At 42.0% G+C, this 23,330-nt stretch overlaps 1 protein-coding gene across 2 annotated transcripts in view; it reads left to right on the plus strand.

The window, feature by feature from the left end:
• Positions 1 to 23,330, plus strand: part of utrn (utrophin) — a 151,195-nt gene that overhangs the window by 122,504 nt on the left and 5,361 nt on the right. For both annotated transcript variants that reach the window (XM_052523864.1, XM_052523865.1), the window contains 8 exons: positions 1 to 97; positions 592 to 727; positions 1,526 to 1,675; positions 1,872 to 2,024; positions 2,256 to 2,357; positions 2,516 to 2,660; positions 2,828 to 3,045; positions 3,262 to 3,379. The exon at positions 1 to 97 is cut by the window's left edge and continues 79 nt beyond it. In XM_052523864.1, the coding sequence (XP_052379824.1) occupies positions 1 to 97; positions 592 to 727; positions 1,526 to 1,675; positions 1,872 to 2,024; positions 2,256 to 2,357; positions 2,516 to 2,660; positions 2,828 to 3,045; positions 3,262 to 3,379 (1,119 nt within the window). The remainder of the gene's footprint in view (positions 98 to 591; positions 728 to 1,525; positions 1,676 to 1,871; positions 2,025 to 2,255; positions 2,358 to 2,515; positions 2,661 to 2,827; positions 3,046 to 3,261; positions 3,380 to 23,330) is intronic.

Consider the following 23,330-nt stretch of genomic DNA (forward strand, 5'->3'; position numbering starts at 1 on the left):
TGTCGGCCCCTGATGGGCCACTGATGGAGAACAAGTTGGAGGCCCTGGGACAGCGCTGCAGGGCCGTGCAAAGACAGGTGCTGGACAGACAGCGCAGGTAACCACGGAGATGAACACCATGGAAACGAAGCACAGTCGCCCTAAAAATAGTACCGTTTTTTAAGGGTGATATGAAGGGCATTTCGGGCCTCAAAAATTGTGTCCAATGGAAAAAGCATGTTTAAATATTTTTGTATGTTTATATGAGGAGGATTAACTAGAATGTTACTGTTACTATGGTGCAGATATGCACCAATGAAATAGTTTATCCATTTATCCAAATTTATGAATATTTTCTGCATCAATGTCCTAGGCTGTAATGGTTGATATCAGCATGATGGATCAGTATACAAATATATCCTAAACGTTAGGATTAGGCATGCACACGGCAGCCGTAGAGAAATACATCTCAATCTGTGTGTGTGTGTGTGTTTGTACCTGTGTATGTGTGTGTGTTTGAATGTGTGTTTGTACCTGTGTGTGTGTATGTGTGTGTGTGTTTGTACCTGTGTATGTATGCGTGTGTGTTTGTACCTGTGTATGTGTGTGCAGGCTGGCTGGAGGTGACCCTGCCTTATCAGAGCTGGTGAGGTGTAGTGGAGACCTGGCTCTGTGGCTGGAAGAGGCTGAGTGTGCTGTGAGCTCTCTTCCTGTCACCGCTACCGACAAGAACCTCAAAGAACTCAAGGTAAGGCTCAGGGCCAGAACCTGTTGCCCCCCTAACCCACATCTTTTCCAACCCCTTCATTCACCCCTTAATAATCAAATTACCCCCTTTTCATCTCCCTGTTACTTCCCTCTCATCTCTCCCTAACCCTCCTTCACCTCTCATCTCTCCCTAACCCTCCTTCAACTCTCTCTCATCTCTCCCTAACCCTCCTTCACCTCTCTCTCATCTCTCCCTAACCCTCCTTCACCTCTCTCTCATCTCTCCCTAACCCTCCTTCACCTCTCTCTCATCTCTCCCTAACCCTCCTTCACCTCTCTCTCATCTCTCCCTAACCCTCCTTCACCTCTCTCTCATCTCTCTCTAACCCTCCTTCACCTCTCTCTCATCTCTCCCTAACCCTCCTACACCTCTCATCTCTCCCTAACCCTCCTTCACCTCTCATCTCTCCCTAACCCTCCTTCACCTCTCATCTCTCCCTAACCCTCCTTCACCTCTCATCTCTCCCTAACCCTCCTTCACCTCTCACCTCTCCCTAACCCTCCTTCACCTCTCATCTCTCCCTAACCCTGATTCACCTCTCATCTCTCCCTAACCCTCCTTCACCTCTCTCTCATCTCTCCCTAACCCTCCTTCACCTCTCTCTCATCTCTCCCTAACCCTCCTTCACCTCTCTCTCATCTCTCCCTAACCCTCCTTCACCTCTCTCTCATCTCTCCCTAACCCTCCTTCACCTCTCTCTCATCTCTCCCTAACCCTCCTACACCTCTCATCTCTCCCTAACCCTCCTTCACCTCTCTTTCACCTATCTCACTCTAGACCCTGGCTGAGGAGATGGACACCCAGAACGAGCGTCTTGGTTGGCTGAACAAGAACGGCCCCCAGATTCTGGCCAATCAGAGTGTGAGTCCTCAGGAGAGAGATCAGCACATGAGCAAACTTAGGACCATCAACCTCAACTGGAGCAAGGTGAGAAGGACCTATTCAACCTACATTTCCTAATGAACCTAATGCAACTAAGTAGCCTTAATGTCAACTTAAACTGGAGAAGAGAGTAACAATAAAAAAGTGCTAATGGAAATTGACAATCTCTCTCCTTTACCTTCTCTCCATTTCTTGTCTGTCTCTTTGTCTCTGTTTTCCTTCCTCCCTGCTTCTCCTCTAGGTGACTCAAGAGTTGTTAGATAAAGTAGGAGAGGTGGAGGGGAACCTACAGAGTCATGGTCAGTTCCAGGACAAGATGAACAGAATGACCGACTGGGTCCAGGTCACACACCAGAGCCTCAGTGGGAGAGGTGTAAGCCCTGCAGAGAGCCAGGTAATACTCACACACAGCACGTTGGCTAACCACGCTAAATTGAAGATGCCTAGGCAGAACCTTAAATCCAGTGTTTTATTGTACTTTGTTAACAAGGTCTCTTTATTTGATTGGACCATAACTGTCTCCTTTAGATGGAGACATTCAGCCACTCCTGTCTGTCTGTCTCTATGTCTGTCTGTCTCTATGTCTGTCTGTCTCTATGTCTGTCTGTCTCTCTCTGTGTTGTAGGTTCTGGCAGCAGCTATGAGGGAGCGTAAGAGAGAGCTTGAGGAACTGTTGGCCCGCTCCATAGAACTACAAAGACGACAACAGCTGCTTCCCCTGGAGAAGGTCTGCTTTGGCCAACAACAAGCATAACACAGTTGCATCACCACACAATGAACACAAAATACCCCATGAAACAACAGGACAAAAACTGTAGTCAACATCGACTGTAACTCCAAGTGAAGACAGATGTGTGTGTGCTCTCCTGTGCCCCCTGTGTGTAGAGTAAGGTAGAGCAGCTGGCGGCAGACTGGAAGGCTCTGGACGGAAGGTTGAAGGATTCTCAACACCCACCTATGTTGTCTCCATTGCAACATCCTGTTTCTTCTCCATGGACCCACCATGTCGCCCAACAACAACAACTCTCAGGTAACTTAAACAGAATTATGAATTACTAGTTACTACTTTAACATTCCTATCTGTTTTTAACAACAGAATTTGTAATCTGGCAATGGCAAAACTGAATACAAATAAACATTGGATCGAATCAAATTGGCCTCTCTCTACCTCCCTCTTCCCCCCGTGTCCATCCCCAGTGTCAGTGGTCCCATCGGCAGTACAGATGGCCAGTCTGATGAGTGAGGACCGGCACCACCAGACCCCCCGCAGCCCAGAGCTGGTGGCCCCCACAGATCTGAACGAGACGGCCACAGAGCTGGCTGACTGGCTGCTGCTCATCACACAGATGCTCAAGTCCAACATCGTTACTGTAGGGGACACAGAGGAGATACGCACCACCATGGGACGCCTACAGGTGTGTATGAATTAATGGGGACTGGTGGAGTGTACTGGGTGATGACTTTAGTCACCTGTGGCATATACTGTAACTTGCCATGAACATTGAGTGAGTGTGTATGTAGGTAAACCTCTATACCAGGGAGTCGTGTTTGTAATAGTATTTGCACCTGTGGTTGTGGTTACTGTAATATGTTCATGTAAAAGGGACTTTATAATGAAATATTCTGTCCAGGTGACTAAAAGTGACCTGGAGCAGCGTCACCCCCAGCTGGAGGACATCTTCACTCTGGCCCAGAACATAAAGAACAAGACCTCCAACCTGGATGTACGCACCTCCATCACTGAGAAACGTATGTACCGTATGCTCATAGGAGAAAGCATGAAGGTACACCTCACCTACCCAACCTTGAGTTCAAACTAACAACCCACAACTAGGGCTGTTGCGGTGACCGTATTACTGCCACACCGGCAGTCACGAGTCATGACGGCAGTCAAATTCCACGTGACCATTTAGTCACGGTAATTAGGCTTCACCAAGCTCTGCTGCTGCTGATGGTCATTAGTAGCCTACCAAATATGCTAACTTCCTGGTACTCAGCACTCTATTGTCCCTCTAATTACTCTGACATCAATGCAAATGTAATCAAACACTTCATGAGAGCCCATGAGCTTATGTTGCGCAACATTTCTATAGGCTATGCAATTGCGTGAGGAAACAGAGTGATGGCCTCTATTAAAAACAGGAGGATCCCATCAGCTTTCTATAGGCTAGGCCTATTGTATTTATTTCATTTCTCAACTTTCTAATATTAAGCACATTGCTTCTCATTACAACGGGAGTATAGCCTACCTGGCTGGCATAAAAATGAACCACGGTAAAGGTGTCCTCCATTTGCTATTTAAGTGCATAGATGACATGTATTTTTTTCCCCCTGCCTCTGTTTCGAGACAGGTGCATGATAATGGTCTGTTCTATATCAAAACAAATTTCACACATATATTATTAGGCGTATGTAAAGACTAAATCAAGAAGTGTCATTGGTGACAATGTTAATCTATCACTTGTGAATGATATATGATCACCTGTGAATGATGCCTATCGCATGCTTTATTTTGCAACTTTTTCAAATCATAGTCACGCACCTCATGTAGCCTAGCCCATAGGCCTATATGTTTTAATAAGGTCAGTATCACACCACATGTAGCCTAGCCCATAGGCCTATATGTTTTAATAAGGTCAGTATCACACCTCATGTAGCCTAGCCCATAGGCCTATATGTTTTGATAAGGTCAGTATCACACCACATGTAGCCTAGCCCATAGTCCTATATGTTTTAATAAGGTCAGTATCACACCTCATGTAGCCTAGCCCATAGGCCTATATGTTTTAATAAGGTCAGTATCACACCTCATGTAGCCTAGCCCATAGGCCTATATGTTTTAATAAGGTCAGTATCACACCTCATGTAGCCTAGCCCATAGGCCTATATGTTTTAATAAGGTCAGTATCACACCTCATGTAGCCTAGCCCATAGTCCTATATGTTTTAATAAGGTCAGTATCACACCTCATGTAGCCTAGCCCATAGGCCTATATGTTTTAATAAGGTCAGTATCACACCACATGTAGCCTAGCCCATAGTCCTATGTTTTAATAAGGTCAGTATCACACCTCATGTAGACTAGCCCATAGGCCTTATATGTTTTAATAAGGTCAGTATCACACCTCATGTAGCCTAGCCCATAGGCCTATATGTTTTAATAAGGTCAGTATCACACCTCATGTAGCCTAGCCCATAGGCCTATGTTTTAATAAGGTCAGTATCACACCTCATGTAGCCTAGCCCATAGGCCTATGTTTTAATAAGGTCAGTATCACACCTCATGTAGCCTAGCCCATAGGCCTATATGTTTTAATAAGGTCAGTATCACACCTCATGTAGCCTAGCCCATAGTCCTATGTTTTAATAAGGTCAGTATCACACCTCATATAGCCTAGCCCATAGGCCTATGTTTTAATAAGGTCGGTATCACACCTCATGTAGCCTAGCCCATAGTCCTATGTTTTAATAAGGTCAGTATCACACCTCATGTAGCCTAGCCCATAGGCCTATATGTTTTAATAAGGTCAGTATCACACCACATGTAGCCTAGCCCATAGTCCTATGTTTTAATAAGGTCAGTATCACACCACATGTAGCCTAGCCCATAGTCCTATGTTTTAATAAGGTCAGTATCACACCTCATGTAGCCTAGCCCATAGGCCTATATGTTTTAATAAGGTCAGTATCACACCACATGTAGCCTAGCCCATAGTCCTATGTTTTAATAAGGTCAGTATCACACCTCATATAGCCTAGCCCATAGGCCTATGTTTTAATAAGGTCAGTATCACACCTCATGTAGCCTAGCCCATAGTCCTATGTTTTAATAAGGTCAGTATCACACCTCATATAGCCTAGCCCATAGGCCTATGTTTTAATAAGGTCAGTATCACATCTCATGTAGCCTAGCCCATAGGCCTATATGTTTTAATAAGGTCAGTATCACACCTCATGTAGCCTAGCCCATAGGCCTATATGTTTTAATAAGGTCAGTATCACACCACATGTAGCCTAGCCCATAGTCCTATGTTTTAATAAGGTCAGTATCACACCTCATATAGCCTAGCCCATAGGCCTATGTTTTAATAAGGTCAGTATCACACCTCATGTAGCCTAGCCCATAGTCCTATATGTTTTAATAAGGTCAGTATCACACCACATGTAGCCTAGCCCATAGCCCTATGTTTTAATAAGGTCAGTATCACACCTCATGTAGCCTAGCCCATAGTCCTATGTTTTAATAAGGTCAGTATCACACCTCATGTAGCCTAGCCCATAGCCCTATGTTTTAATAAGGTCAGTATCACACCTCATGTAGCCTAGCCCATAGTCCTATGTTTTAATAAGGTCAGTATCACACCTCATATAGCCTAGCCCATAGGCCTATGTTTTAATAAGGTCAGTATCACACCTCATGTAGCCTAGCCCATAGGCCTATATGTTTTAATAAGGTCAGTATCACACCTCATGTAGCCTAGCCCATAGGCCTATATGTTTTAATAAGGTCAGTATCACACCACATGTAGCCTAGCCCATAGTCCTATGTTTTAATAAGGTCAGTATCACACCTCATATAGCCTAGCCCATAGGCCTATGTTTTAATAAGGTCAGTATCACACCTCATGTAGCCTAGCCCATAGTCCTATATGTTTTAATAAGGTCAGTATCACACCACATGTAGCCTAGCCCATAGCCCTATGTTTTAATAAGGTCAGTATCACACCTCATGTAGCCTAGCCCATAGTCCTATGTTTTAATAAGGTCAGTATCACACCTCATATAGCCTAGCCCATAGGCCTATGTTTTAATAAGGTCAGTATCACACCTCATGTAGCCTAGCCCATAGGCCTATATGTTTTAATAAGGTCAGTATCACACCTCATGTAGCCTAGCCCATAGGCCTATATGTTTTAATAAGGTCAGTATCACACCTCATGTAGCCTAGCCCATAGGCCTATGTTTTAATAAGGTCAGTATCACACCTCATGTAGCCTAGCCCATAGGCCTATATGTTTTAATAAGGTCAGTATCACACCTCATGTAGCCTAGCCCATAGGCCTATATGTTTTAATAAGGTTAGTATCACACCTCATGTAGCCTAGCCCATAGTCCTATATGTTTTAATAAGGTCAGTATCACACCTCATGTAGCCTAGCCCATAGTCCTATGTTTTAATAAGGTCAGTATCACACCTCATGTAGCCTAGCCCATAGGCCTATATGTTTTAACAAGGTCAGTATCACACCACATGTAGCCTAGCCCATAGTCCTATATGTTTTAATAAGGTTAGTATCACACCTCATGTAGCCTAGGCCATAGACCTATATGTTTTAATAAGGTCAGTATCACACCTCATGTAGCCTAGCCCATAGGCCTATATGTTTTAATAAGGTCAGTATCACACCACATGTAGCCTAGCCCATAGTCCTATGTTTTAATAAGGTCAGTATCACACCTCATATAGCCTAGCCCATAGGCCTATGTTTTAATAAGGTCAGTATCACACCTCATGTAGCCTAGCCCATAGTCCTATATGTTTTAATAAGGTCAGTATCACACCACATGTAGCCTAGCCCATAGCCCTATGTTTTAATAAGGTCAGTATCACACCTCATGTAGCCTAGCCCATAGTCCTATGTTTTAATAAGGTCAGTATCACACCTCATATAGCCTAGCCCATAGGCCTATGTTTTAATAAGGTCAGTATCACACCTCATGTAGCCTAGCCCATAGGCCTATATGTTTTAATAAGGTCAGTATCACACCTCATGTAGCCTAGCCCATAGGCCTATATGTTTTAATAAGGTCAGTATCACACCTCATGTAGCCTAGCCCATAGGCCTATGTTTTAATAAGGTCAGTATCACACCTCATGTAGCCTAGCCCATAGGCCTATATGTTTTAATAAGGTCAGTATCACACCTCATGTAGCCTAGCCCATAGGCCTATATGTTTTAATAAGGTCAGTATCACACCTCATGTAGCCTAGCCCATAGTCCTATATGTTTTAATAAGGTCAGTATCACACCTCATGTAGCCTAGCCCATAGTCCTATGTTTTAATAAGGTCAGTATCACACCTCATGTAGCCTAGCCCATAGGCCTATATGTTTTAACAAGGTCAGTATCACACCACATGTAGCCTAGCCCATAGTCCTATATGTTTTAATAAGGTTAGTATCACACCTCATGTAGCCTAGGCCATAGACCTATATGTTTTAATAAGGTCAGTATCACACCTCATGTAGCCTAGCCCATAGGCCTATATGTTTTAATAAGGTCAGTATCACACCTCATGTAGCCTAGCCCATAGGCCTATGTTTTAATAAGGTCAGTATCACACCTCATATAGCCTAGCCCATAGGCCTATGTTTTAATAAGGTCAGTATCACACCTCATGTAGCCTAGCCCATAGTCCTATGTTTTAATAACGTCAGTATCACACCACATGTAGCCTAGCCCATAGTCCTATGTTTTAATAAGGTCAGTATCACACCTCATGTAGCCTAGCCCATAGTCCTATGTTTTAATAAGGTCAGTATCACACCTCATATAGCCTAGCCCATAGGCCTATGTTTTAATAAGGTCAGTATCACACCTCATGTAGCCTAGCCCATAGGCCTATATGTTTTAATAAGGTCAGTATCACACCTCATGTAGCCTAGCCCATAGGCCTATGTTTTAATAAGGTCAGTATCACACCTCATGTAGCCTAGCCCATAGGCCTATATGTTTTAATAAGGTCAGTATCACACCTCATGTAGCCTAGCCCATAGTCCTATGTTTTAATAAGGTCAGTATCACACCTCATGTAGCCTAGCCCATAGGCCTATATGTTTTAATAAGGTCAGTATCACACCACATGTAGCCTAGCCCATAGTCCTATGTTTTAATAAGGTCAGTATCACACCACATGTAGCCTAGCCCATAGTCCTATGTTTTAATAAGGTCAGTATCACACCTCATGTAGCCTAGCCCATAGGCCTATATGTTTTAATAAGGTCAGTATCACACCACATGTAGCCTAGCCCATAGTCCTATGTTTTAATAAGGTCAGTATCACACCTCATATAGCCTAGCCCATAGGCCTATGTTTTAATAAGGTCAGTATCACACCTCATGTAGCCTAGCCCATAGTCCTATGTTTTAATAAGGTCAGTATCACACCTCATATAGCCTAGCCCATAGGCCTATGTTTTAATAAGGTCAGTATCACACCTCATGTAGCCTAGCCCATAGGCCTATATGTTTTAATAAGGTCAGTATCACACCTCATGTAGCCTAGCCCATAGGCCTATATGTTTTAATAAGGTCAGTATCACACCACATGTAGCCTAGCCCATAGTCCTATGTTTTAATAAGGTCAGTATCACACCTCATATAGCCTAGCCCATAGGCCTATGTTTTAATAAGGTCAGTATCACACCTCATGTAGCCTAGCCCATAGTCCTATATGTTTTAATAAGGTCAGTATCACACCACATGTAGCCTAGCCCATAGCCCTATGTTTTAATAAGGTCAGTATCACACCTCATGTAGCCTAGCCCATAGTCCTATGTTTTAATAAGGTCAGTATCACACCTCATATAGCCTAGCCCATAGGCCTATGTTTTAATAAGGTCAGTATCACACCTCATGTAGCCTAGCCCATATGCCTATATGTTTTAATAAGGTCAGTATCACACCTCATGTAGCCTAGCCCATAGGCCTATATGTTTTAATAAGGTCAGTATCACACCACATGTAGCCTAGCCCATAGTCCTATGTTTTAATAAGGTCAGTATCACACCTCATATAGCCTAGCCCATAGGCCTATGTTTTAATAAGGTCAGTATCACACCTCATGTAGCCTAGCCCATAGTCCTATATGTTTTAATAAGGTCAGTATCACACCACATGTAGCCTAGCCCATAGCCCTATGTTTTAATAAGGTCAGTATCACACCTCATGTAGCCTAGCCCATAGTCCTATGTTTTAATAAGGTCAGTATCACACCTCATATAGCCTAGCCCATAGGCCTATGTTTTAATAAGGTCAGTATCACACCTCATGTAGCATAGCCCATAGGCCTATATGTTTTAATAAGGTCAGTATCACACCTCATGTAGCCTAGCCCATAGGCCTATATGTTTTAATAAGGTCAGTATCACACCTCATGTAGCCTATCCCATAGGCCTATGTTTTAATAAGGTCAGTATCACACCTCATGTAGCCTAGCCCATAGGCCTATATGTTTTAATAAGGTCAGTATCACACCTCATGTAGCCTAGCCCATAGGCCTATATGTTTTAATAAGGTTAGTATCACACCTCATGTAGCCTAGCCCATAGTCCTATATGTTTTAATAAGGTCAGTATCACACCTCATGTAGCCTAGCCCATAGTCCTATGTTTTAATAAGGTCAGTATCACACCTCATGTAGCCTAGCCCATAGGCCTATATGTTTTAACAAGGTCAGTATCACACCACATGTAGCCTAGCCCATAGTCCTATATGTTTTAATAAGGTTAGTATCACACCTCATGTAGCCTAGGCCATAGACCTATATGTTTTAACAAGGTCAGTATCACACCACATGTAGCCTAGCCCATAGTCCTATATGTTTTAATAAGGTTAGTATCACACCTCATGTAGCCTAGGCCATAGACCTATATGTTTTAATAAGGTCAGTATCACACCTCATGTAGCCTAGCCCATAGGCCTATATGTTTTAATAAGGTCAGTATCACACCTCATGTAGCCTAGCCCATAGGCCTATATGTTTTAATAAGGTCAGTATCACACCTCATGTAGCCTAGCCCATAGTCCTATATGTTTTAATAAGGTCAGTATCACACCACATGTAGCCTAGCCCATAGTCCTATATGTTTTAATAAGGTTAGTATCACACCTCATGTAGCCTAGCCCATAGGCCTATATGTTTTAATAAGGTCAGTATCACACCTCATGTAGCCTAGCCCATAGGCCTATATGTTTTAATAAGGTCAGTATCACACCTCATGTAGCCTAGCCCATAGTCCTATGTTTTAATAAGGTCAGTATCACACCTCATGTAGCCTAGCCCATAGGCCTATGTTTTAACAAGGTCAGTATCACACCACATGTAGCCTAGCCCATAGTCCTATATGTTTTAATAAGGTTAGTATCACACCTCATGTAGCCTAGGCCATAGACCTATATGTTTTAACAAGGTCAGTATCACACCACATGTAGCCTAGCCCATAGTCCTATATGTTTTAATAAGGTTAGTATCACACCTCATGTAGCCTAGGCCATAGACCTATATGTTTTAATAAGGTCAGTATCACACCTCATGTAGCCTAGCCCATAGGCCTATATGTTTTAATAAGGTCAGTATCACACCTCATGTAGCCTAGCCCATAGGCCTATATGTTTTAATAAGGTCAGTATCACACCTCATGTAGCCTAGCCCATAGGCCTATATGTTTTAACAAGGTCAGTATCACACCACATGTAGCCTAGCCCATAGTCCTATATGTTTTAATAAGGTTAGTATCACACCTCATGTAGCCTAGGCCATAGACCTATATGTTTTAATAAGGTCAGTATCACACCTCATGTAGCCTAGCCCATAGGCCTATATGTTTTAATAAGGTCAGTATCACACCTCATGTAGCCTAGCCCATAGGCCTATGTTTTAATAAGGTCAGTATCACACCTCATATAGCCTAGCCCATAGGCCTATGTTTTAATAAGGTCAGTATCACACCTCATGTAGCCTAGCCCATAGTCCTATGTTTTAATAACGTCAGTATCACACCACATGTAGCCTAGCCCATAGTCCTATGTTTTAATAAGGTCAGTATCACACCTCATGTAGCCTAGCCCATAGTCCTATGTTTTAATAAGGTCAGTATCACACCTCATATAGCCTAGCCCATAGGCCTATGTTTTAATAAGGTCAGTATCACACCTCATGTAGCCTAGCCCATAGGCCTATATGTTTTAATAAGGTCAGTATCACACCTCATGTAGCCTAGCCCATAGGCCTATGTTTTAATAAGGTCAGTATCACACCTCATGTAGCCTAGCCCATAGGCCTATATGTTTTAATAAGGTCAGTATCACACCTCATGTAGCCTAGCCCATAGGCCTATATGTTTTAATAAGGTCAGTATCACACCACATGTAGCCTAGCCCATAGTCCTATGTTTTAATAAGGTCAGTATCACACCTCATATAGCCTAGCCCATAGGCCTATGTTTTAATAAGGTCAGTATCACACCTCATGTAGCCTAGCCCATAGTCCTATGTTTTAATAAGGTCAGTATCACACCTCATATAGCCTAGCCCATAGGCCTATGTTTTAATAAGGTCAGTATCACACCTCATGTAGCCTAGCCCATAGGCCTATATGTTTTAATAAGGTCAGTATCACACCTCATGTAGCCTAGCCCATAGGCCTATATGTTTTAATAAGGTCAGTATCACACCACATGTAGCCTAGCCCATAGTCCTATGTTTTAATAAGGTCAGTATCACACCTCATATAGCCTAGCCCATAGGCCTATGTTTTAATAAGGTCAGTATCACACCTCATGTAGCCTAGCCCATAGTCCTATATGTTTTAATAAGGTCAGTATCACACCACATGTAGCCTAGCCCATAGCCCTATGTTTTAATAAGGTCAGTATCACACCTCATGTAGCCTAGCCCATAGTCCTATGTTTTAATAAGGTCAGTATCACACCTCATATAGCCTAGCCCATAGGCCTATGTTTTAATAAGGTCAGTATCACACCTCATGTAGCCTAGCCCATATGCCTATATGTTTTAATAAGGTCAGTATCACACCTCATGTAGCCTAGCCCATAGGCCTATATGTTTTAATAAGGTCAGTATCACACCACATGTAGCCTAGCCCATAGTCCTATGTTTTAATAAGGTCAGTATCACACCTCATAGCCTCCTAGGCCTATGTTTTAATAAGGTCAGTATCACACCTCATGTAGCCTAGCCCATAGTCCTATATGTTTTAATAAGGTCAGTATCACACCACATGTAGCCTAGCCCATAGCCCTATGTTTTAATAAGGTCAGTATCACACCTCATGTAGCCTAGCCCATAGTCCTATGTTTTAATAAGGTCAGTATCACACCTCATATAGCCTAGCCCATAGGCCTATGTTTTAATAAGGTCAGTATCACACCTCATGTAGCCTAGCCCATAGGCCTATATGTTTTAATAAGGTCAGTATCACACCTCATGTAGCCTAGCCCATAGGCCTATATTTTAATAAGGTCAGTATCACACCTCATGTAGCCTATCCCATAGGCCTATGTTTTAATAAGGTCAGTATCACACCTCATGTAGCCTAGCCCATAGGCCTATATGTTTTAATAAGGTCAGTATCACACCTCATGTAGCCTAACCCATATTCCTATATGTTTTAATAAGGTTAGTATCACACCTCATGTAGCCTAGCCCATAGTCCTATATGTTTTAATAAGGTCAGTATCACACCTCATGTAGCCTAGCCCATAGTCCTATGTTTTAATAAGGTCAGTATCACACCTCATGTAGCCTAGCCCATAGGCCTATATGTTTTAACAAGGTCAGTATCACACCACATGTAGCCTAGCCCATAGTCCTATATGTTTTAATAAGGTTAGTATCACACCTCATGTAGCCTAGGCCATAGACCTATATGTTTTAACAAGGTCAGTATCACACCACATGTAGCCTAGCCCATAGTCCTATATGTTTTAATAAGGTTAGTATCACACCTCATGTAGCCTAGGCCATAGACCTATATGTTTTAATAAGGTCAGTATCACACCTCATGTAGCCTAGCCCATAGGCCTATATGTTTTAATAAGGTCAGTATCACACCTCATGTAGCCTAGCCCATAGGCCTATATGTTTTAATAAGGTCAGTATCACACCTCATGTAGCCTAGCCCATAGGCCTATATGTTTTAACAAGGTCAGTATCACACCACATGTAGCCTAGCCCATAGTCCTATATGTTTTAATAAGGTTAGTATCACACCTCATGTAGCCTAGGCCATAGACCTATATGTTTTAATAAGGTCAGTATCACACCTCATGTAGCCTAGCCCATAGGCCTATATGTTTTAATAAGGTCAGTATCACACCTCATGTAGCCTAGCCCATAGGCCTATGTTTTAATAAGGTCAGTATCACACCTCATATAGCCTAGCCCATAGGCCTATGTTTTAATAAGGTCAGTATCACACCTCATGTAGCCTAGCCCATAGTCCTATGTTTTAATAACGTCAGTATCACACCACATGTAGCCTAGCCCATAGTCCTATGTTTTAATAAGGTCAGTATCACACCTCATGTAGCCTAGCCCATAGTCCTATGTTTTAATAAGGTCAGTATCACACCTCATATAGCCTAGCCCATAGGCCTATGTTTTAATAAGGTCAGTATCACACCTCATGTAGCCTAGCCCATATGCCTATATGTTTTAATAAGGTCAGTATCACACCTCATGTAGCCTAGCCCATAGGCCTATGTTTTAATAAGGTCAGTATCACACCTCATGTAGACTAGCCCATAGTCCTATATGTTTTAATAAGGTTAGTATCACACCACATGTAGCCTAGCCCATAGTCCTATGTTTTAATAAGGTCAGTATCACACCTCATGTAGCCTAGCCCATAGTCCTATATGTTTTAATAAGGTTAGTATCACACCACATGTAGCCTAGCCCATAGTCCTATGTTTTAATAAGGTCAGTATCACACCACATGTAGCCTAGCCCATAGTCCTATGTTTTAATAAGGACAGTATCACACCTCATGTAGCCTAGCCCATAGTCCTATATGTTTTAATAAGGTCAGTATCACACCACATGTAGCCTAGCCCATAGTCCTATGTTTTAATAAGGTCAGTATCACACCTCATATAGCCTAGCCCATAGGCCTATGTTTTAATAAGGTCAGTATCACACCTCATGTAGCCTAGCCCATAGTCCTATGTTTTAATAAGGTCAGTATCACACCTCATATAGCCTAGCCCATAGGCCTATGTTTTAATAAGGTCAGTATCACACCTCATATAGCCTAGCCCATAGGCCTATGTTTTAATAAGGTCAGTATCACACCTCATGTAGCCTAGCCCATAGTCCTATGTTTTAATAAGGTCAGTATCACACCTCATGTAGCCTAGCCCATAGGCCTATATGTTTTAACAAGGTCAGTATCACACCACATGTAGCCTAGCCCATAGTCCTATATGTTTTAATAAGGTTAGTATCACACCTCATGTAGCCTAGGCCATAGACCTATATGTTTTAACAAGGTCAGTATCACACCACATGTAGCCTAGCTAGCCCATAGTCCTATATGTTTTAATAAGGTTAGTATCACACCTCATGTAGCCTAGGCCATAGACCTATATGTTTTAATAAGGTCAGTATCACACCTCATGTAGCCTAGCCCATAGGCCTATATGTTTTAATAAGGTCAGTATCACACCTCATGTAGCCTAGCCCATAGGCCTATATGTTTTAATAAGGTCAGTATCACACCTCATGTAGCCTAGCCCATAGGCCTATATGTTTTAACAAGGTCAGTATCACACCACATGTAGCCTAGCCCATAGTCCTATATGTTTTAATAAGGTTAGTATCACACCTCATGTAGCCTAGGCCATAGACCTATGTTTTTAATAAGGTCAGTATCACACCTCATGTAGCCTAGCCCATAGGCCTATGTTTTAATAAGGTCAGTATCACACCTCATGTAGCCTAGCCCATAGGCCTATGTTTTAATAAGGTCAGTATCACACCTCATGTAGCCTAGCCCATAGTCCTATGTTTTAATAACGTCAGTATCACACCACATGTAGCCTAGCCCATAGTCCTATGTTTTAATAAGGTCAGTATCACACCTCATGTAGCCTAGCCCATAGTCCTATGTTTTAATAAGGTCAGTATCACACCTCATATAGCCTAGCCCATAGGCCTATGTTTTAATAAGGTCAGTATCACACCTCATGTAGCCTAGCCCATAGGCCTATATGTTTTAATAAGGTCAGTATCACACCTCATGTAGCCTAGCCCATAGGCCTATGTTTTAATAAGGTCAGTATCACACCTCATGTAGCCTAGCCCATAGGCCTATGTTTTAATAAGGTCAGTATCACACCTCATGTAGCCTAGCCCATAGTCCTATGTTTTAATAAGGTCAGTATCACACCTCATGTAGCCTAGCCCATAGGCCTATATGTTTTAACAAGGTCAGTATCACACCACATGTAGCCTAGCCCATAGTCCTATATGTTTTAATAAGGTTAGTATCACACCTCATGTAGCCTAGGCCATAGACCTATATGTTTTAATAAGGTCAGTATCACACCTCATGTAGCCTAGCCCATAGGCCTATATGTTTTAATAAGGTCAGTATCACACCTCATGTAGCCTAGCCCATAGGCCTATATGTTTTAATAAGGTCAGTATCACACCTCATGTAGCCTAGCCCATAGGCCTATATGTTTTAACAAGGTCAGTATCACACCACATGTAGCCTAGCCCATAGTCCTATATGTTTTAATAAGGTTAGTATCACACCTCATGTAGCCTAGGCCATAGACCTATATGTTTTAATAAGGTCAGTATCACACCTCATGTAGCCTAGCCCATAGGCCTATATGTTTTAATAAGGTCAGTATCACACCTCATGTAGCCTAGCCCATAGGCCTATGTTTTAATAAGGTCAGTATCACACCTCATGTAGCCTAGCCCATAGTCCTATATGTTTTAATAAGGTTAGTATCACACCTCATGTAGCCTAGGCCATAGACCTATATGTTTTAACAAGGTCAGTATCACACCACATGTAGCCTAGCCCATAGTCCTATATGTTTTAATAAGGTTAGTATCACACCTCATGTAGCCTAGGCCATAGACCTATATGTTTTAATAAGGTCAGTATCACACCTCATGTAGCCTAGCCCATAGGCCTATATGTTTTAATAAGGTCAGTATCACACCTCATGTAGCCTAGCCCATAGGCCTATATGTTTTAATAAGGTCAGTATCACACCTCATGTAGCCTAGCCCATAGGCCTATATGTTTTAACAAGGTCAGTATCACACCACATGTAGCCTAGCCCATAGTCCTATATGTTTTAATAAGGTTAGTATCACACCTCATGTAGCCTAGGCCATAGACCTATATGTTTTAATAAGGTCAGTATCACACCTCATGTAGCCTAGCCCATAGGCCTATATGTTTTAATAAGGTCAGTATCACACCTCATGTAGCCTAGCCCATAGGCCTATGTTTTAATAAGGTCAGTATCACACCTCATATAGCCTAGCCCATAGGCCTATGTTTTAATAAGGTCAGTATCACACCTCATGTAGCCTAGCCCATAGTCCTATGTTTTAATAACGTCAGTATCACACCACATGTAGCCTAGCCCATAGTCCTATGTTTTAATAAGGTCAGTATCACACCTCATGTAGCCTAGCCCATAGTCCTATGTTTTAATAAGGTCAGTATCACACCTCATATAGCCTAGCCCATAGGCCTATGTTTTAATAAGGTCAGTATCACACCTCATGTAGCCTAGCCCATAGGCCTATATGTTTTAATAAGGTCAGTATCACACCTCATGTAGCCTAGCCCATAGGCCTATGTTTTAATAAGGTCAGTATCACACCTCATGTAGCCTAGCCCATAGGCCTATATGTTTTAATAAGGTCAGTATCACACCTCATGTAGCCTAGCCCATAGTCCTATGTTTTAATAAGGTCAGTATCACACCTCATGTAGCCTAGCCCATAGGCCTATATGTTTTAATAAGGTCAGTATCACACCACATGTAGCCTAGCCCATAGTCCTATGTTTTAATAAGGTCAGTATCACACCACATGTAGCCTAGCCCATAGTCCTATGTTTTAATAAGGTCAGTATCACACCTCATGTAGCCTAGCCCATAGGCCTATATGTTTTAATAAGGTCAGTATCACACCACATGTAGCCTAGCCCATAGTCCTATGTTTTAATAAGGTCAGTATCACACCTCATATAGCCTAGCCCATAGGCCTATGTTTTAATAAGGTCAGTATCACACCTCATGTAGCCTAGCCCATAGTCCTATGTTTTAATAAGGTCAGTATCACACCTCATATAGCCTAGCCCATAGGCCTATGTTTTAATAAGGTCAGTATCACACCTCATATAGCCTAGCCCATAGGCCTATGTTTTAATAAGGTCAGTATCACACCTCATGTAGCCTAGCCCATAGTCCTATGTTTTAATAAGGTCAGTATCACACCTCATGTAGCCTAGCCCATAGGCCTATATGTTTTAACAAGGTCAGTATCACACCACATGTAGCCTAGCCCATAGTCCTATATGTTTTAATAAGGTTAGTATCACACCTCATGTAGCCTAGGCCATAGACCTATATGTTTTAACAAGGTCAGTATCACACCACATGTAGCCTAGCCCATAGTCCTATATGTTTTAATAAGGTTAGTATCACACCTCATGTAGCCTAGGCCATAGACCTATATGTTTTAATAAGGTCAGTATCACACCTCATATAGCCTAGCCCATAGGCCTATGTTTTAATAAGGTCAGTATCACACCTCATGTAGCCTAGCCCATAGTCCTATGTTTTAATAAGGTCAGTATCACACCTCATATAGCCTAGCCCATAGGCCTATGTTTTAATAAGGTCAGTATCACACCTCATATAGCCTAGCCCATAGGCCTATGTTTTAATAAGGTCAGTATCACACCTCATGTAGCCTAGCCCATAGTCCTATGTTTTAATAAGGTCAGTATCACACCTCATAGCCTAGCCCATAGGCCTATGTTTTAATAAGGTCAGTATCACACCTCATGTAGCCTAGCCCAAAGGCCTATATGTTTTAATAAGGTCAGTATCACACCTCATGTAGCCTAGCCCATAGGCCTATGTTTTAATAAGGTCAGTATCACACCTCATGTAGCCTAGCCCATAGGCCTATATGTTTTAATAAGGTCAGTATCACACCTCATGTAGCCTAGCCCATAGTCCTATGTTTTAATAAGGTCAGTATCACACCTCATGTAGCCTAGCCCATAGTCCTATATGTTTTAATAAGGTCAGTATCACACCACATGTAGCCTAGCCCATAGTCCTATGTTTTAATAAGGTCAGTATCACACCACATGTAGCCTAGCCCATAGTCCTATGTTTTAATAAGGTCAGTATCACACCTCATGTAGCCTAGCCCATAGGCCTATATGTTTTAATAAGGTCAGTATCACACCACATGTAGCCTAGCCCATAGTCCTATGTTTTAATAAGGTCAGTATCACACCTCATATAGCCTAGCCCATAGGCCTATGTTTTAATAAGGTCAGTATCACACCTCATGTAGCCTAGCCCATAGTCCTATGTTTTAATAAGGTCAGTATCACACCTCATATAGCCTAGCCCATAGGCCTATGTTTTAATAAGGTCAGTATCACACCTCATATAGCCTAGCCCATAGGCCTATGTTTTAATAAGGTCAGTATCACACCTCATGTAGCCTAGCCCATAGTCCTATGTTTTAATAAGGTCAGTATCACACCTCATGTAGCCTAGCCCATAGGCCTATATGTTTTAACAAGGTCAGTATCACACCACATGTAGCCTAGCCCATAGTCCTATATGTTTTAATAAGGTTAGTATCACACCTCATGTAGCCTAGGCCATAGACCTATATGTTTTAACAAGGTCAGTATCACACCACATGTAGCCTAGCCCATAGTCCTATATGTTTTAATAAGGTTAGTATCACACCTCATGTAGCCTAGGCCATAGACCTATATGTTTTAATAAGGTCAGTATCACACCTCATGTAGCCTAGCCCATAGGCCTATATGTTTTAATAAGGTCAGTATCACACCTCATGTAGCCTAGCCCATAGGCCTATATGTTTTAATAAGGTCAGTATCACACCTCATGTAGCCTAGCCCATAGGCCTATATGTTTTAACAAGGTCAGTATCACACCACATGTAGCCTAGCCCATAGTCCTATATGTTTTAATAAGGTTAGTATCACACCTCATGTAGCCTAGCCCATAGTCCTATGTTTTAATAAGGTCAGTATCACACCTCATATAGCCTAGCCCATAGGCCTATGTTTTAATAAGGTCAGTATCACACCTCATGTAGCCTAGCCCATAGGCCTATATGTTTTAATAAGGTCAGTATCACACCTCATGTAGCCTAGCCCATAGGCCTATGTTTTAATAAGGTCAGTATCACACCATGTAGCCTAGCCCATAGGCCTATATGTTTTAATAAGGTCAGTATCACACCTCATGTAGCCTAGCCCATAGTCCTATGTTTTAATAAGGTCAGTATCACACCTCATGTAGCCTAGCCCATAGGCCTATATGTTTTAATAAGGTCAGTATCACACCACATGTAGCCTAGCCCATAGTCCTATGTTTTAATAAGGTCAGTATCACACCACATGTAGCCTAGCCCATAGTCCTATGTTTTAATAAGGTCAGTATCACACCTCATGTAGCCTAGCCCATAGTCCTATATGTTTTAATAAGGTCAGTATCACACCACATGTAGCCTAGCCCATAGTCCTATGTTTTAATAAGGTCAGTATCACACCTCATATAGCCTAGCCCATAGGCCTATGTTTTAATAAGGTCAGTATCACACCCTCATGTAGCCTAGCCCATAGTCCTATGTTTTAATAAGGTCAGTATCACACCTCATATAGCCTAGCCCATAGGCCTATGTTTTAATAAGGTCAGTATCACACCTCATATAGCCTAGCCCATAGGCCTATGTTTTAATAAGGTCAGTATCACACCTCATGTAGCCTAGCCCATAGTCCTATGTTTTAATAAGGTCAGTATCACACCTCATGTAGCCTAGCCCATAGGCCTATATGTTTTAACAAGGTCAGTATCACACCACATGTAGCCTAGCCCATAGTCCTATATGTTTTAATAAGGTTAGTATCACACCTCATGTAGCCTAGGCCATAGACCTATATGTTTTAACAAGGTCAGTATCACACCACATGTAGCCTAGCCCATAGTCCTATATGTTTTAATAAGGTTAGTATCACACCTCATGTAGCCTAGGCCATAGACCTATATGTTTTAATAAGGTCAGTATCACACCTCATGTAGCCTAGCCCATAGGCCTATATGTTTTAATAAGGTCAGTATCACACCTCATGTAGCCTAGCCCATAGGCCTATATGTTTTAATAAGGTCAGTATCACACCTCATGTAGCCTAGCCCATAGGCCTATATGTTTTAACAAGGTCAGTATCACACCACATGTAGCCTAGCCCATAGTCCTATATGTTTTAATAAGGTTAGTATCACACCTCATGTAGCCTAGGCCATAGACCTATATGTTTTAATAAGGTCAGTATCACACCTCATGTAGCCTAGCCCATAGGCCTATATGTTTTAATAAGGTCAGTATCACACCTCATGTAGCCTAGCCCATAGTCCTATGTTTTAATAAGGTTAGTATCACACCACATGTAGCCTAGCCCATAGTCCTATGTTTTAATAACGTCAGTATCACACCACATGTAGCCTAGCCCATAGTCCTATGTTTTAATAAGGTCAGTATCACACCTCATGTAGCCTAGCCCATAGTCCTATGTTTTAATAAGGTCAGTATCACACCTCATATAGCCTAGCCCATAGGCCTATGTTTTAATAAGGTCAGTATCACACCTCATGTAGCCTAGCCCATAGGCCTATATGTTTTAATAAGGTCAGTATCACACCACATGTAGCCTAGCCCATAGGCCTATATGTTTTAATAAGGTCAGTATCACACCTCATGTAGCCTAGCCCATAGGCCTATATGTTTTGATAAGGTCAGTATCACACCTCATGTAGCCTAGCCCATAGTCCTATGTTTTAATAAGGTCAGTATCACACCTCATGTAGCCTAGCCCATAGGCCTATATGTTTTAACAAGGTCAGTATCACACCACATGTAGCCTAGCCCATAGTCCTATATGTTTTAATAAGGTTAGTATCACACCTCATGTAGCCTAGGCCATAGACCTATATGTTTTAATAAGGTCAGTATCACACCTCATGTAGCCTAGCCCATAGGCCTATGTTTTAATAAGGTCAGTATCACACCTCATGTAGCCTAGCCCATAGGCCTATATGTTTTAATAAGGTCAGTATCACACCTCATGTAGCCTAGCCCATAGGCCTATATGTTTTAACAAGGTCAGTATCACACCACATGTAGCCTAGCCCATAGTCCTATATGTTTTAATAAGGTTAGTATCACACCTCATGTAGCCTAGGCCATAGACCTATATGTTTTAATAAGGTCAGTATCACACCTCATGTAGCCTAGCCCATAGGCCTATATGTTTTAATAAGGTCAGTATCACACCTCATGTAGCCTAGCCCATAGGCCTATGTTTTAATAAGGTCAGTATCACACCTCATGTAGCCTAGCCCATAGTCCTATATGTTTTAATAAGGTTAGTATCACACCTCATGTAGCCTAGGCCATAGACCTATATGTTTTAACAAGGTCAGTATCACACCACATGTAGCCTAGCCCATAGTCCTATATGTTTTAATAAGGTTAGTATCACACCTCATGTAGCCTAGGCCATAGACCTATATGTTTTAATAAGGTCAGTATCACACCTCATGTAGCCTAGCCCATAGGCCTATATGTTTTAATAAGGTCAGTATCACACCTCATGTAGCCTAGCCCATAGGCCTATATGTTTTAATAAGGTCAGTATCACACCTCATGTAGCCTAGCCCATAGGCCTATATGTTTTAACAAGGTCAGTATCACACCACATGTAGCCTAGCCCATAGTCCTATATGTTTTAATAAGGTTAGTATCACACCTCATGTAGCCTAGGCCATAGACCTATATGTTTTAATAAGGTCAGTATCACACTCATGTAGCCTAGCCCATAGGCCTATATGTTTTAATAAGGTCAGTATCACACCTCATGTAGCCTAGCCCATAGGCCTATGTTTTAATAAGGTCAGTATCACACCTCATATAGCCTAGCCCATAGGCCTATGTTTTAATAAGGTCAGTATCACACCTCATGTAGCCTAGCCCATAGTCCTATGTTTTAATAACGTCAGTATCACACCACATGTAGCCTAGCCCATAGTCCTATGTTTTAATAAGGTCAGTATCACACCTCATGTAGCCTAGCCCATAGTCCTATGTTTTAATAAGGTCAGTATCACACCTCATATAGCCTAGCCCATAGGCCTATGTTTTAATAAGGTCAGTATCACACCTCATGTAGCCTAGCCCATAGGCCTATATGTTTTAATAAGGTCAGTATCACACCTCATGTAGCCTAGCCCATAGGCCTATGTTTTAATAAGGTCAGTATCACACCTCATGTAGCCTAGCCCATAGGCCTATATGTTTTAATAAGGTCAGTATCACACCTCATGTAGCCTAGCCCATAGGCCTATATGTTTTAATAAGGTCAGTATCACACCACATGTAGCCTAGCCCATAGTCCTATGTTTTAATAAGGTCAGTATCACACCTCATATAGCCTAGCCCATAGGCCTATGTTTTAATAAGGTCAGTATCACACCTCATGTAGCCTAGCCCATAGTCCTATATGTTTTAATAAGGTCAGTATCACACCACATGTAGCCTAGCCCATAGCCCTATGTTTTAATAAGGTCAGTATCACACTCATGT

This window comes from Oncorhynchus keta, chromosome 8, assembly GCF_023373465.1.
Source record: "Oncorhynchus keta strain PuntledgeMale-10-30-2019 chromosome 8, Oket_V2, whole genome shotgun sequence".
Classification (NCBI taxonomy): domain Eukaryota; kingdom Metazoa; phylum Chordata; class Actinopteri; order Salmoniformes; family Salmonidae; genus Oncorhynchus; species Oncorhynchus keta.